The sequence below is a fragment of the Xenopus laevis genome, chromosome 5L, assembly GCF_017654675.1.
Source record: "Xenopus laevis strain J_2021 chromosome 5L, Xenopus_laevis_v10.1, whole genome shotgun sequence".
NCBI lineage: Eukaryota > Metazoa > Chordata > Amphibia > Anura > Pipidae > Xenopus > Xenopus laevis.
Window position 1 is genome coordinate 39,380,582 of NC_054379.1, and position 16,213 is coordinate 39,396,794.

Consider the following 16,213-nt stretch of genomic DNA (forward strand, 5'->3'; position numbering starts at 1 on the left):
GCCGAAGCTTCCGCCAGTAAGTTGACGTCACTTCAGTACGGTGGCTGTAGAGGTCTGATTGCCGGCGTGGTTCTTTGGGTCTTCTGAGCCTTTGTAAGAAGATGACATCGCTCAGAGCGTTCACATGTGACTGATCTGTTTCTATTTAACAACATGTAAGACGCGGGAAGGCGAGAGCCTCATCCAGCTGTTGGTGTGCACTGCCTGCTGTTTATACGTGTTTAGGGGCCAGTCAACCCGGCGGACACGGCGCGCCTCCCCCGCGTAAACAAGAAAGGGTGTGCGTATAAGTGCGCAACCAAGGACCCGTGTGCGTATCCATGCGCTACCAAGGATGTGCGTGCGCGACGGTGCGCAAAAGAGGACGCACATGTGCAAGTTATCCCTATGCACGTGTCTCTTAGTTCTGGTCCTGCTGGGGGCAGTGGTGGAGGAGCTGAGGGAGAAGCTAGCTGTACATGGACATGTTGCTGCTACTCTATTTCATTTCCTACTCTGCAGCCCTATCATAATAAAGTATTGTAGGGAAACCCATTAACCATACAGCTGTCTGAGGCGGTTGTTTACCTTTATATTAACTTTATAGTCTAAAAGGCTAATTCTAAGCAGCTTTTCAATTGGCCTTCATTATTTATTTTGTATAGTTTTTTAATTATTTGCCTTCTTCTTTTGACTCTTTCCAGCTTTCAAATGAGGGTCACCGACTCCATCTACAAACAAAAGCTCTGTAAGGCTACAAATTTATTGTTATTGTTACTTTTTATTTCTCATCTTTCTATTCAGGCCTCTCCTATTCATATTTCAGTCTCTTATTCAAATCAATGCATGATTGCTGATTGCTCAAATTGTGACCTGGAGAGGTGCAGAATAAAAAGCTAAATAACTCAAAACCTCAAATAATAAAACATGAAAAGCAATTGCAAATTGTCTCAGAATATCACTCTCTACATCATTCTTAAAGTTAAAGGGGAACAACCTCTTGAAATGTGCTTTATTTTGTGTTGCATTTACCAAGGATGTGTTTAGACACTAGTGCAGAAGAAGCAGAAGAATTGGGAGTGATGGCACATACCCTATTATTGTGCTGTACAAGATATTTTTCTAAGTACATTCAAATGGAAATAACACTAATTATTTAAGGCAGTTTGGTTTTATGTAGGTTGCTTTTAGAATAAATATATGAAATAGATACAAAAATGTTTAAAAAAATCGAATTCATGTATTTTTAAGCCTTGAATATGTAAAATGAATTGTTTTGTGTTTGTGATGCAGATAAATGGGGCTGTGTAGCGAGCAACTCCTCTGAGTATACTTCTGTTTTAAATGTATTTTGCACATAATAAATCATAGTTTGTTTAAAAAAAAAGTGTCTTTTTTGTGGGAGAGAAACTAAATGAAAAATGTTAATTTTGGTGTAAGGCACATTTATGTTGTAGGTCAAATACCTGCAGTGATTAAAGGGAGCAAGCGGAACTAAAACTGTAACATATATCCTTAGCTTAGTGATGTCATCAGTTTGAATCAGTCACATGACTCTATCACACTTATATATTGTAGATAATAATGTAGCCCCCTTTTTGGCTTTGTGTCTTATATGGTCATGGAACGCTTCTGGGACATCTAAAAGCCTAATATTATTCTTATAGTCTATATTAATTTAAAAGTGCATACATTATTCTCTATATTATTCCATATATGGAACATATTGTAGTGTTAAATATTTGGATATTATAAGTGACTCAGGATTTTGATGTGGAGCTTACGGGTCTCTAATATCTGACAGGCTGATGCAGTTGGTGTTTCTCTGAGATGCACTAGTTCCACATTAGAGCCATATACCTTGACAGGATGGCACCTTGTCACAGCACCAAACAAATGGGGAAGCCGGGGGTCATAATCTGCAAAAACTGCTTTATAGAAGTATATTTAAAAGACAAGGAGGGTGAGTTGGCAGATAAAGATTTCTCAAGCTGATGACATTTGCAGTGCCAGAGAGAGTTGATGGCAATATAACAATACTAAAATTTAGATGCCAGTTATAGCTGGGTCTGGTTCACATGGCTGGCGGGGGAGGATCTAGGCCTCAGACTGAAACCAAGATTCAATGAGCCACTGATTACAAGTAACGCTACTATGCAGCGAAGTAAAAGACTTTTTATACTATTGACCAGAGGTAAACAAGTGTCGGACTGGCCCGGCGGGACACCGGGAAAATACCCGGTGGGCCCCGACCCTAGTGGGCCCCCACCAGGCCAGACCCCCTCTCCCAAACAGTTTTTTGCGCGCCTAGTGCTGTTTGCGCATGCGCGCCTAGTGATCTTTGGGCAAGTAGCCTTTTGTATAATCAACTTTAAACTTAGATTTTGGAAAAACAGTTAAAAATAAGTAATGGAGAGTAATTGAAAAGTCTCTTTATTTCTGGGGAACAATCTGAAAACAACTGAAAAAAAGTGTTTGAAGGTGATCAACCCCTTTCAGGGACAAAGTAAGTCTGGATGTTTAGAGCCATTGACTCCCTCTTGCACTTTGTAGATGTTGTCAAGCAAATGTTTCATTTTGTCTGCGAACACCTTCTGAGACTTTGAAAATGAAATCTCTTCTGTACACTTATTTATTGATTTCTTCCAGCATAGAGAATTCCAACTCGCATACAAAAACTCTCAAACCGGGTTTAAACAAAATAACGATACCTGTAAGATGTGTAACAAGTATCAGGCAGCAGCTGGTACCGATATTATGGGGACTCATGACACTTGTTCTTGCCCTGCTTGTGGGGAAAACATCCCCCCTTGCCCCTACCAGAATACCATTTGTCACATCCCTTTTATCCCTTATTGTTACCTGGGCCCTCCATGTAAAATAACAGAACAATCCATTCCTACTTCCAAAAAGTTGTGATTCTTTCTACCCATGGAGATCCTTTTGGTTCTAGGGTCCTGCACCAATCCCTATAACTCCCCACTGATTGTATGTCTTTCAGGCTAAATCTTTAGGAAGGTTGCTGTAACCAGAACAGAATTTACTGTGCTTATTCATTAATTTTCATTGGGAGGAACAGAGCTACAATTCAGTAGCTAACAGGGTGGTTATATAATTCAGAGTGTACATGAATTGTGTGTGGCTAAGCAGATTCTGGCCCGTGGTTCTTTAACTCACCTGTGGCTCTGCAGCTGTGGCTGGGTGCTGGGAGTTGTACTGTAAGAAAAACTACAGGGTCACTAGCTGGATAACACTCATATAAAGTCTTACTGTCCCACCTTTAACTTCTGTCTTCTTCTTACCTACCTATGATACCTGTTGTTACTTTGGCCTTCTTGCCTTAACATTGTGCCCAACTATACCTGCTGCCCTCCCTCCTCCAACTTCTACCCTGCCAGGCATGACTGTGTATGGCTATTGGTGAACACAGTATCAATGAGTCTATGCCCAGGTGCAGACCAGCCAATAAGATGCTTGCTTTTAAACAGGTGACCAGTACATGAAGCTGGCACAGCAAAGGTGGGCACATGCCACCTATACGCAATCTGATTGGCTCAGGCAGCTGAAGCTTCATAACAGTCATTAACTGTCTTCATAACGGTCTTGGCTGTTAGAGGAGCAGCAGTGCTGAGGAGCGATAGGATTATTTTCATTGATTTTTCAAAGCGATTTGCAGCAAATTATCCCTATACCTCATACATTCACATATACCTTACCCCTAAACACATTCCTGTACTTTCTGACACTTATTAGCCCACACAGCATCATCCCTACACATTAACACAACATTCACTCACTCCCCTGCACATCCAACAGTTTTTCTTGCAGGTTTTTCTCTTCTAGGTTTTCAGTCCTTACAGATTTGCTACTGATTGGACAATGTCTAGCAGGTAAGTAAGAGAATTCCAAATTTGTAAGAGAAATTGAGTAGAAATGATTCAGTATGTGCCAAACTGGCCTGTATTCTAGCAAATACTGTATAGAGGGTTGTAAATACTGTTGTGTCCATAGAAACGGTCACATTCTTATGTCTCATTTCTTATTTAACACAATTAATTCTGCATAATTGACATAAGCATTTCAGGAATACAAAGTCCCATATAGGTTATAATGCATTTTTGGTGCTTGACCCTCTAGAATACTTGGTTGCAGTATTGGGGGAGGGGGGTAATATTATACATTTAAATCCAGTCTATTAATCCACACCAACCATCAGATGTGACCAGTAACTGCTATGTGTAACTGGCACAAACTTTTGCAGCTTTTAGTAAAACATCCCTTAGTAAAACTATAAACATTTTGGGTGCCTAAATTGTTTTTGAAGTAAAAAGTGGGGGTAATATATGTCACAAAGATTGAATCAGATTTTATTCATACCAACCAAACTTTGGTGACTTTTAGTACATTAACCCTTGTATGTCAGACCAGTAAATCTATGTCCAGGAATGAACCAAACTGTCCATTAGGGCAATGGCACAGAGAGGAATTTCAAAAGTTCTAAATTTGTTCTCTTGAATCTTATAAAATAACTAGTATTTTGGTGGCAATAAATACATTGAATGTAATTGCCAAAATCTTCCTCTCTGCTCCATTCACTCTTATGTAACTGCCACTCTAATTACCTTCATAATGACTATTAATCAAAATGCCTGGGATTAAAATACAAAAATAAAATTAAACATGGAATATTTTCATTTTAGGCAAGAGAAGAAAAGGACATACACCGAGGCTTTGTCACCTGACCTCGAAGTGCCGGTGAAGAAAAGATGCATCACGGAGGCTACAGAGAGCCCTGAATCTACTGCCAGGTAGTAGATGGAAATAGTCTTACATTTTGTTAAAATGGAAGTGGAGGTGAGGGGACACATGGACACAGGGATTTCATAAGGGCTAATGCTTCTCTCTTTTACACCAATGAGAATTGGATAAAGTCACTGGTATTTCTGGGCAAGTAATAAACACAATAGACCAAGTAGCCAAAATCTTTATGGCAAGGCCCATTTATCAAAGTCAGAATTTATCTCAATATTTTCTGAAAAAAGACCAAATCCGCACAGGTTTTTCCCCTTATTTATCAATACACTTTTTCGCGCAAATTTTTCAGACTTTCCACCCAAAAACGCAGATTTTTTATTTTTTCCTGAAAACCAAAAAATCTTCGTATTATTGGGCGAAACCCAGCGCAGATCAAGATATCTTTGGGACTATTCCGATTTACTTATATGCAACCTCGGCAGGTCTGAGATGCTGGATTTTCAGATTCAGACTTTGTCCATCCTTGGGGTATAATAAATTCGGAATCTTTTTTATTTTATAGTAAAAAAAACACACATTTTTCGGGTTTTTGACATTCGTAGATCAATAATAACCCCCTTAGTGTGTCATTTTTTCTAACTAGCTTCATAATGCATATCGGCCAAAACACCTAGGGATAGAAATGCAAAAGAATGATTTAAACATGGAATATTTCCATTGTAGGGAAGACAGGAAAAGGATGAACACCGAGGCCCTGTCACCCAACCTGGACGTGCCGGCGATGAAGAGATGCATCGAAGAGGCCAGTGAGGGCCCTGAAGATTCTGGCAGGTAGTAGATAAAAATACTTTTATATTTGGCAGAGACAGAAGTGTAAAGCAGCTGTATTGTCAGGGGACACAAGGTCACAACCCTTTATATTGCTGTATTACATTTAGGGATGCACCGTATCCAGGATTCGGTTCGGGATTATGCCAGGATTCTGCCTTTTTCAGCTGGATTCGGATTCGGCCGAATCCTTCTGCCTGGGCGAACCGAATCCCAATTTGCATATGCAAATTAGGGGCAGGAAGGGAAATCGCGTGACTTTTTGTCACAAAACAAGGAAGTAAAAAATGTTTCCCCCTTCCCACCGCTAATTTGCATATTCAAATTAGGATTTGGTTCGGTATTCGGCCGAATCTTTCATGAACTATTCGGGGGTTCGGCCGAATCCAAAATAGTGGATTCGGTGCATCCCTAATTACATTATATGTCTTATAAGCCCATCAAGTGAAACTCTTCTCAAACCTTATACAGGTAGTGTTACCCTAGAAAGATGTGAATTAACATTTTACCTCAAACTCAAGCATTGGGTCATTTAAAGCTTAAGTGGAAACAAATAGCGTTAATATGATTTTTGTCTAGTTCATCTTTTAAAGACCTTCATATAGTGGCAACATTATTAGCACTTATGGAAAATGACATTTTCATTGCATAAAGTTGATGTGTAACATTCACCTCTTTATTTTTTACCCTCTTTTCAGGTCTGAACCAGCTGCAGCCGCCAGCACCGACTTTTACCAACTGCTGGGTAAGATATTCTCCTGCACTTTCACCATAACAGGGAGGCAGAAACACAATCAATATATCCACACAAAATATTAGAATTTATGCGAGAGTTGCTCTATTTGCTGACATAGGTGCTATATCTCCCCAGTGCACTGATTTATACCAACCAATCAGGAAACAGTTCTGATCACTCTGCTACAAGTTATTCTATGGGGCCTCATTTACAAAGAATGCACCAGGTGCAAATGGCAAAAATGGTGCAATTTATCACTGGCTCTAATACAAACACATATATATTTGTGGCTTTTTGTAAACTTATCAAATTGCATTAGCAGCTACTGTACATGGGAATTCACATGCCCCATTTGTATGTGATTTAGGTGGCACAAAATTAAAAGTACTGGGCTCCATTGCACTAGTATTGTCACTCACTGTAACTAAGTGCATAGTAAGTAGGCACAATAGTGCATGTGTGGTTGGCACAACTACCTGGGCACAAAAGGCACTGCACTATTTCTTTATATTTGGAAATTCTACAGGTGCATTGTGCCAGTTCCTGCACCTAGAGCTGCACCGGAATTTTGTAAATGAGGCCCTTTACTCGTTGCTAGTAGTAACTACAGTGGTGCACCTGTGTTACTTAATAAGTTCCAAATATTTAAGCAACTCTTTCTTGCTCTCCTTTAATATAAGGCTTGTGGTTCAATATAAAACAGACTGCTAAAAAGCATTAGTGTCAGTGTTTTTCTGAATCTTCGTTATATTAGTGTCATCTTTGCTGCTTTTCCAGCCATAACAGTGAGTGCCATTAAAGTGGACCCGTCACCCAGACATAAAATTCTGTATAGTAAAAGTCCTTTTTAAATTAAATATGAAATCCAATTTCTTTTTTTTATTAAAGCATTCATAGCTGTTGTAAACGCATTTAAAAATATCAGCTGTCAATCAAATATTGTCTGCCCCTCCTCTATGCCAGTGGCATAGAGGCGGGGCAGACAATTACTTTCACTTTCCATTCAGCACTTCCTAGATGTCACTGCTCTCCCTGCATTCCCCCAGCTCTCTTAACGATTTAATTGTGTAACCAGGGCAAGGGGATGGACATTGGGTCCCTGTCCCCTGGTGCACAAACAAGATTCTAAGATGATACAAGGCTTCTCTTAATAACAAGTTCCACAAAATGGCTCCTTCCTGGTTGCTATAATTATGAGTTCCCAGACTGATGGAAACAATATTCAAATAATTTATACAGTGTAATTAAAGTTCGTTTTGCTTGACTAACATGATAAAATAGGATTTGGAATAATTTTGTTTGGGTGACGGGTCCCCTTTAATATTGAGGCTGATACTGGAGGACGACAATGTAGCTATGGCAAAATAAAAAAAGAGCATATCATTAATGTGGCTTATATTGTTTGGTAGTCTGACTTCTGGTGAAATCTGTTTGTTACATTAGGTGCTCACAATTTCATTTATTTTTTTGTAGAAAATCCGCAGATTGTACACTGCCTGGCAATAGACTCCTGCAAGAAACTTACTGATAAGGTAATTATTATATTAACACATTGCCACAGGGATGGACTGCAAGATGAGTGAGGAGAATGTATTTACTTTAGTTTAAAGGGAAAATTTAGCTTACACATTGTGTCATTATCTCAGTCAGAGATGTGGAGATGGTGCATAAATACTCTCTGAACTTATATATAAATTATTATATCAATAAATATTAATATTTTTATATGCAGACACATCTGATTCCACAGATTGAAAGGAAACAATCATAGACTGTCTGTGATCACATGGACCTGTCCCTCACTTTGTTCCACTGTGAAGTGATGGATTCTGGGATTTGAAGTCCCTCTATGCACCACTGCTATCATCATCATCATCATCATCATTTATGTAGTGCCAGCTAATTACTCAGCACTTGCCATCATTTTACAAACAAGTTTTACAGAGTGCCCTACTCTCAAGATCTTACAATGTAAAGGTTATGGTACATTTGTAGTATAAGGAAGATGAAAACAACTGGGGATCTATGATGTTGATGTCTCATCTGTAAAGATGCATTAAATATGCTGGGTGGGTCAAAATGACAGAGGAACATCCAGCGATTTTAGGGGTTTAAATACATAAATACATACACAAGTTTTATTTTAAAGGGCATATAAAGTCTTAAATAGAATAAGGCTAGAAATTATGTATTTTGTAAACTAAATATAAATATGAACTTACTGAACCACAAGCCTAATCAAACAAATAATTTATGCTTTCAAAGTTGGCTACAGGGGGTCACCATCTTGTAACTTTGTTAAACGTCTTGTGCACATGCTCAGTGTGGTCTGGGCTGCTTAGGAATCATCATAAACAAAGCTGCTTGACTTCTGCATGGTTGGGAAGTAAGTCGGGGGCTCCCCCTGCTGTTCATAAGTATGATTGTTTCCCTGCTCAGCAGTTAGGGACCATCTGACAATTCCTATCCACAGCAGTAAATGAAGGGAGAATTTCACTGCATACAGTCAGGTTTCTTATAAAAACGCTACGCATTCTTTAATTAAATTATATTGGAGATAGGTTTCTTTTTCATTAAAGAAAGTAAAAATGGGATTTTATTTTTTTGCCTTTACATGCCCTTTAAGTAATAATAATAATAACAATAATAACAATAACATTTATAAAATAAGACCAAGTCAGTTAGAAGTACAACAGTAGTAAGAAAACAAGGGCAACATAATTCTTTGCTACTAGAAGTCAATAACAATTTTTTGCACCCTTCCCTGCACTTTAAAAATTGTTACTAAAATATTAATCCACTGATCACAGAAGAGTGATCTTTTAAAAATGGTTTGATGATAGGGCAGAATGGAGGGAATTAAACATGAAATACACCTGCCTTACATATGTTGAGCTAAGGTGGGAGATGTTAAATGCCCTGAATATAATATATTTCTGTCTCTTTAGTACCTTCTGGCCATGGTGAAGGTTTATTTCCAGCGCGCCAAGCTCCAAGAAGAAGAGTACAACACCTTCAACTTCTTTGCAGCCCTGTAAGTATCTTTCTTATAGCCTATAAATGATTTACACAAGGGAAACGGTATTTACAAAACATGTTTATGGGAGTCAGAAATACAAAACTGAATAGAAAAGGTTATATTCTGTTTAATTGTATGGAATTTTTTTGGTTGTATGGGGAGCATCTTGGGTTGAACCTCTTGGGTTGTGCATTTCCAACTCTGGTTAGTGCTGATCAAACAGTCACATGTGGTACAGGACAATACAATAAATATTTTTATTATATTTTCTTATACCACATGCAACTTTTTGATCAGCACTACTAAATTATTTTCTTGCACTCACTCTCTAGAGCCAGACACAGACCTTAACTAATCACACCATGTCAGTAGTAGGGCACAGGCAATAAAGCCCAAGCCACTAAAACTTGACAGACTCAGGGGGGAATTGGTTATAGAAAGTCAGTTCCCTTGTATTTTCTATATTTTGTTACCACACAGAATTAATATGGTTCCTTCAATTAAAATGTGCATTGGAGTGTTATGTGACATTGATGTGTTTTACCTTTAGGCTTCTGGCCAATCAAATGGAAGAAGAAACAAACTTCCGTGCCGTGATTTACCCCTGGGGCCTTGGGGATGAGTTTCCGGTAAAATGGCAGGAGATGAGGAGCAAAAAACTGGAGTTGTGGGAGAGGATGGGCTTCAAAGCCTGGGTGAGCAGATCATCCTGTGAGGAGGTGAGTATTACTTTGGAAATCACAATATATATTTCCAGACCTTTTATCTCATTCATGGATGTCACCGCCCTGTAAAAAAAAATTGACAAAGCCAGAGATGAGTTTGTACACTGCAGATAGAAAACTTGATGATAACAGCAACTTACAGACTGGGTCATATTGGAAAAGAACCAATAAAATGGCACTAGGAATGGTCACAGTTGCTGAACACTGGCCTGTAGTCAAAGCAATAATGCAATTTGTAAGACTAAGTTATAGTATAGTATTGGTATGGGTTCAGAATGCTGTGTAATAGTTTCATCATAGTTGGAGCAGAATGTGATTCTTAAAAATGTAATAACTTGCCTTTAGGCAATGGAAGATAACCCGACACACTGGGCATGGAGACGTAAAAGGCACCACAACCATGGTTTGGTCATCAGGTTGCACGCAAGACAGAGGGGCTACTACTACTTCAATGTCCCCGATATCAGCCCAGCCATCTGCTCCCAGTGCGCGTCCAAGCCCCCACTTCCAAAGAAAGTCCGGCCAGACAAGGTAAATTACAATTATGTTCTTCCTATGGGCAGGGCATCTAGGGGGCAGGGAGTGCCAGAGGTAGGGGCCTTTAGAAACTTGAAAGTCAATTTCAGGGGCTACATAGAGGATAGAGGGTTGAGTTTGGGTGGTTTGCGGTGTGTTTGGGGTATAATGAGTGTGGTTGGATCAAGAGCATGCTTAGGCTTTTTTTTTTTAATTAGTCCCCATTCTTAGTTGACACAGCCTCCTACAAGCAGGTCCAGGTGGGTGGTAGACTAATAACCAGAGCCCCTTTGGGTGGAAGGGCCAAGTAGTATGACTAAGAATTGATTTTTCAAAGTGCAAAATATACATAGATAAAAAATTAATTATGTTTTCTACTTGCATAATATGTATGCATTGGCAAAGAAATGTGTATTCATGCAATGTGCTGTGTCAGTGGCAAAATAAACCAGTACAGGTGTCTTAGAACTGAAAACAGTAAGTGAGTAACTTATAATGAACCAACAGGACAGTTTGTCTAGAACCAGCTTCTCTACCATGACCATGTACTGAACATTCTGAAATTGTGGAGAAAATAAATGGAGGACTAATGTTATGTCTCTGTTAATTCTAGGAGTTGCCATTCAAGAGGAGGATGAAGAGAAAGCTCCACCCTCATCCTTTTCAGTGTAACATCAGTTTTGTATTATAGAGTTTAGGTAACTTATTGCCATTTTAATATTATTGCTTATTATATTTTAGTACAGGTATGGGATCCATAATCTGGAAACCCATTATCCAGAAAGCTCAGAGTTACTGGACAGCCATCTCCCATAGACTCCATTTTAATCAAATAATTCAAATTTTTTTTAAACAATTTATTTTTTCTTTGTAGTGATAAAATAGTACCTTGTACTTGATCACAGCTAAGATCTAATTCATGATTATTAAAGTTAAAACAATTCTATTGAGTTTAAAGTTGAAAATATTTTTTGTACTCTTAAGGTATGGGCATCCAAATTACAGAAAAAGACCCCTTATCTGGAATACCCCAGGTTCTGAGCATTGTGGGTAGCAGGTCCCATTCCTGCATTTATATTTAAATATATTTATATAGAGTTTTAATTTGAAATGCTTAAATATATATCAGTTTATATTTACATGCTGATATTTTAATATATTTGTATAGAATTTAATGTAAATGATTTTCTATATATTTGTGTTTTAGATTTAAATGTTAGTATATTTAGTATATTGTATAATTTGCTATAGTAAGGTATACGATCGATTATCCGGAAACCTGTTATCCAGAAAACTACAAATTTCAGGAAAACCATCTCCCATAGACTTAATTTTTAATCAAATAATGCAAATTTTTTCAAAATGATTTCCTCTTTCTCTATAATATTAAAACAGTAGCTTGTAATTGATCCCAATTAAGACATAATTAATGCCTATTGGAGGCAAAACAATCCTATTGAGTTTATTTAACGTTTAAATGATTTTTAAGTAGACGTAAGGTATGGAGATCCAAGTTACAGGATGACCCCTCATCTGGAAAACCCCAGGTCCAGAGCATTCTGCATAACAGGTCCTATACCCCTGATCCCTTCCCCTCTCCTTCCCTAACAGGTCCCATACCTGTAGTATTTTAGTACAGTATTGATATGTAGATGTATGCTATGGATATTTTTCTTTGAAATGTATTATGTATCTTTACAATTATTATGTTGATATATAAATGATAGATATATAATGAACACATAACACAGAGACTGGGTGAGGAGCAGGGTGAACACTCAGACGTCAGTACAAGAAGTTGGAAAAGAGAGGAACACACAGATATCACAGAAAGAGCAGGGAGAGGATATAGAAATTAGGGTTGGAAAAGGGAGTGGCACACAGTAATTGGGGGGTAAAAGAGGGCAGGAAAATTGATATGGGAACATAGAATTAGATAAGGGATGGAAAGGAGAGGGATCAGTAGTACAGCAGGCAGTGAGGGGAGATACATGGAGATTGTGGCAGGACAAGAGAGAGGGCACGGAGATTGGGATAGAGCAGAGTTTAAGGATAGTCCTGGGTCATTGAGAGCATAATAAATTGTTTGTCATTATTATTTATATATATTTTAGTATAGAACTTTATGTTGATATATACTGTATATTATAGACTTTATATTTAAATACTAACATTATTATTTACATCACAGAGATTTTAATTTAAATATTGATATTTAAATATTATATCATATATAATATATTATATTATATATAGATATATTATAGAGTTTGATCCAGGGAGTTATCCGATCGCCTATTTTGGGGGTCAGGAAGGAATTTCTTTTCCCTCAGCAAGTCTAATTGGCCCCTGTTTTGCTGAGGGTTTTTCTTTGCCTTCCTCTGGATCAACATATAAGGTTTTGCAGAATTATTAATAAAAAATCCTTTTCTTAAATATAAATATGTGTCCGTTTCTTGATTGTCAGGTTTGAGTAGATCTGATTCATTACAAGGTATAAATTCCCAGATAACCAGGTGGACGGCTGCATTTTGATCTCAACATGTGGCCACTATTCACTGATAATTGTATTTACATTTTAGGTTTAAAAAATGAGTGAACTGTACAAAATATCTGTGTGTATGTGACCGGCAGAAGGACTTGTCCTCCATCATCCTTGCACCAAGGCCAAAACTCTCCGTCCCCTTGTTCCCAGACACATACATGTCCCTGCAGCAAAATCATCCAGTGCACCCAACGTACAACTCACCTTGTTCTCACAACAACAACAAAAACCTCAGGTTTGAACACAGAATCTCCTTCATGATTGTCGCATGAATATTATCAATGTGCCCCCTATGTAACCGAACCCCACAGTGTAGGAATATAACAGGCAGTCTCCTGGTGTATAGCATAACAACTGGGGTGTTACAGGCCTTGGTTACAGGTGTCCCTTGTGAATTAATGTCCCAGACAGGGGCAAGTTTTTTGGTATTCTGTAGTGCAGGGATCCCCAACCTTTAGAACCCATGAGCAACATTCAGGAGTAAAAGGAGTTGGGGAGCAACACTAGCATGAAAAATGTTCCTGGATGCTAAATAAGGGCTGTGATTGGCCATTTGGTAGCCCCTATGTGGAATATCAACCTACATTGAGACTCTGTTTGGCAGTACACCTGGTTTTTATGCAACTAAAACTTGCATCCAAGTCTGGAATTCAAAAATAAGCACCTGCTTTGAGGCCACTGGGAGCAACATCCAAGGGGTTGGAGAGCAACATGTTGCTCGCGAGCTACTGGTTGGGGATCACTGCTGTAGTGCACCACCAAGATCTTGAGATGAGTTGCCTAAAGCTAGATGGGAGCAATGGCATTAAGTTTAAATTGAGCATTAGTTACAAGTGCTTAGTCCACTAAGGGAGACAATATTTGAACTAAACATCTGTAGGAATGTCATTGCTGTTTCTCATAGTAAAGCGGCCAAGTAGGAGATACAACAGAATCCCCATATTATGTTTTCAGGGGACCAGAAAATAATGGTGTAAAATCAGGAAAAAATGTACAATCAGGTAAATGTATTATGCATAATATATTGGTGGGAGCACAGGAAAGTAAAATTAGGGGATGTAAAATTGAGGTTTGACTGTACCAGAAAGCCAACGAGAATTGCTACTCATAAACCAGTTGTTGGGCAAATGCAAAAAGCACAAGTCAGAATAACACTAACAAAACTGATATTTGCTTAGGAAAGGAGCACAGGGAAGAAGATCTTTAAAGGAGAAGGAAAGCTTTTTATTGCCAATAGATTAGCTGCAATAGTGCAAGCTAGAATGCTATATTTATTCTGTAGAATGTTTTACCATACCTGAGTAAAAAGCTCTAGAAACTCTCTGTTTGTTTAGAATAGGAGCTGCAGTATTAACATGGTGTGACATCACTTCCTGCCTGAGTCTCTCCCTGCTCTGGGCTCAGATTACAGCAGAGAAGGGAGGGGAGGGGGAAGAGGAGCAAACTGAGCATGCTCTTGCCCAGGGCAATGAGGTTTAAGCTGAAGGCAGGAAGTCTGATACAGAAGCCCATGTGTACACAATAGAGGGAAAGAAATGTGCTGTTTCTTTTGACAGGGGACTCAGAGCAACATTACTTTGGGGGATTACTGGTATATTTAGATGGACCTTTCTGATAAGGCTTACTTAGTTTTTACCTTTCCTTCTCCTTTAAATAGTCCTCTTACCAATTGGTGAAACAAGGTGGTGGATTAAACTGTACCAATGCTAGACAAATGTAAACATCTCTAACCCTAACAGCTAAGGAAGAAGATGCAGGGAGAGAGTGGTTCTTTAGAGCAGCAGTTCACAACTTCGTTTTATTTACCCTAATAAAGCATCACTAGAGAAATGGTAGGTTTAAAGACATCTGCAGGGACGACCATCCTATATATTTTTACATAACCCCCTCCATACACAAACACTGAAACAGAGCAAGTCATAACCAGAAAAACTGTAATGAAATATTCTGTTTGAGCAATACAAGTCCATTGCACCCCTAGTCTATTATTATCAGGAGCCATTTTAGTTCTATAGAAGAGGTGCATGGATAGTGAAGGGTTAAAGGATGAGTTAACCTTGACCAGGTTAGGAATGAAGGGAGAACAGGATTTAGGTGAAGAAGCAAGGGGTGGGTGGGATGCCAGAGAGTTAGTATAAGGTGGGGTTATAGGGAGTTGTACATCCCACCCTGATTTTAATGTGTCCATAGTCACAATTGTGGTGAATAGGCCCCTTTTTTACTGACAAGGAGTGAGGCCATTTGTGCACAGTACAGATACAGTGGTTTAGGCTTTAGTCCTCACAGCGACATAAAACAGGGATCAAATATCATTTATGGCTCTCTCTTTTGGTTATTAACAAATGGCTAAACAAAAAGGTGCTCATGGTTAAAACATAAAATACAGATTAATATGAGATGCTGAGGGCAGAAATAATGTGTTTATCATTTATATTGCATCAAAAGATGCAGTTGTGCAGTTTTAAACTAGTAGCTGGCACCTAGATTAACTCTAGTGAACATCACATATGAGCCTGCGTGTGTGTCTATATATATATATATATATATATATATATATATATATATATATATATAGTCATATGATTCACCGGCACTCACCCTCAGTCGATCAAATCCCGGGTGCTCCTCAAATAAATAGATGCAGTTAGGAGCACTCACAGGTGTAGTGATAAAGAAATGTCATCCTGACGACGGTTCAGAGAGAACCGAAACGCGTTGATGTGGGGTAGTTTGTAACACTCCAATAAAAGACATTTCTTTATCACTACACCTGTGAGTGCTCCTAACTGCATCTATATATATATATATATATATATATATATATATATATATATATATATATATGTGTATAAATATGAAAGAAAAAAAAAACACATTTTGGTATGGAACCTGCAGCCAGAAGTGGTTTGGATGAACAGAAGAGAATCAGCCTAAAGAGAATGATTATTGGCAATTACAAAACTTTAGCCCAACATTGACTCTCCAGCTTATCACGTTACAGAACAAGAAGATAAAATATTAAGAATCTTCAGAAATATAAGTTTTACTTAGACTTGGCCTATAGGTAGTGATCCGAAGTGAAGACCAAGTGGAAATGACAACTGATCAAA

The 16,213-nt window shown here is 38.4% G+C and overlaps 1 protein-coding gene across 1 annotated transcript; it reads left to right on the forward strand.

Moving 5' to 3' along the window:
• Nucleotides 1-3,520: 3,520 nt before the first annotated feature.
• Nucleotides 3,521-11,358, forward strand: LOC108716633 (speedy protein 1-A-like). The gene is made up of 9 exons (XM_018262904.2): nt 3,521-3,869; nt 4,680-4,787; nt 5,458-5,565; nt 6,261-6,307; nt 7,772-7,830; nt 9,247-9,332; nt 9,868-10,036; nt 10,388-10,573; nt 11,172-11,358. Exons 1-9 carry the CDS (start codon nt 3,859-3,861, stop codon nt 11,247-11,249), a joined length of 852 nt encoding a protein of 283 aa, XP_018118393.2. The 5' UTR covers nt 3,521-3,858; the 3' UTR covers nt 11,250-11,358.
• Nucleotides 11,359-16,213: the final 4,855 nt, after the last annotated feature.

Coding starts and splice junctions, on each gene's coding strand:
- LOC108716633 (XM_018262904.2), top strand. Junction 5,566..6,260: donor GGCCCTGAAGATTCTGGCAG/GTAGTAGATAAA, acceptor CCCTCTTTTCAG/GTCTGAACCAGCTGCAGCCG. Junction 7,831..9,246: donor GCAAGAAACTTACTGATAAG/GTAATTATTATA, acceptor CTGTCTCTTTAG/TACCTTCTGGCCATGGTGAA.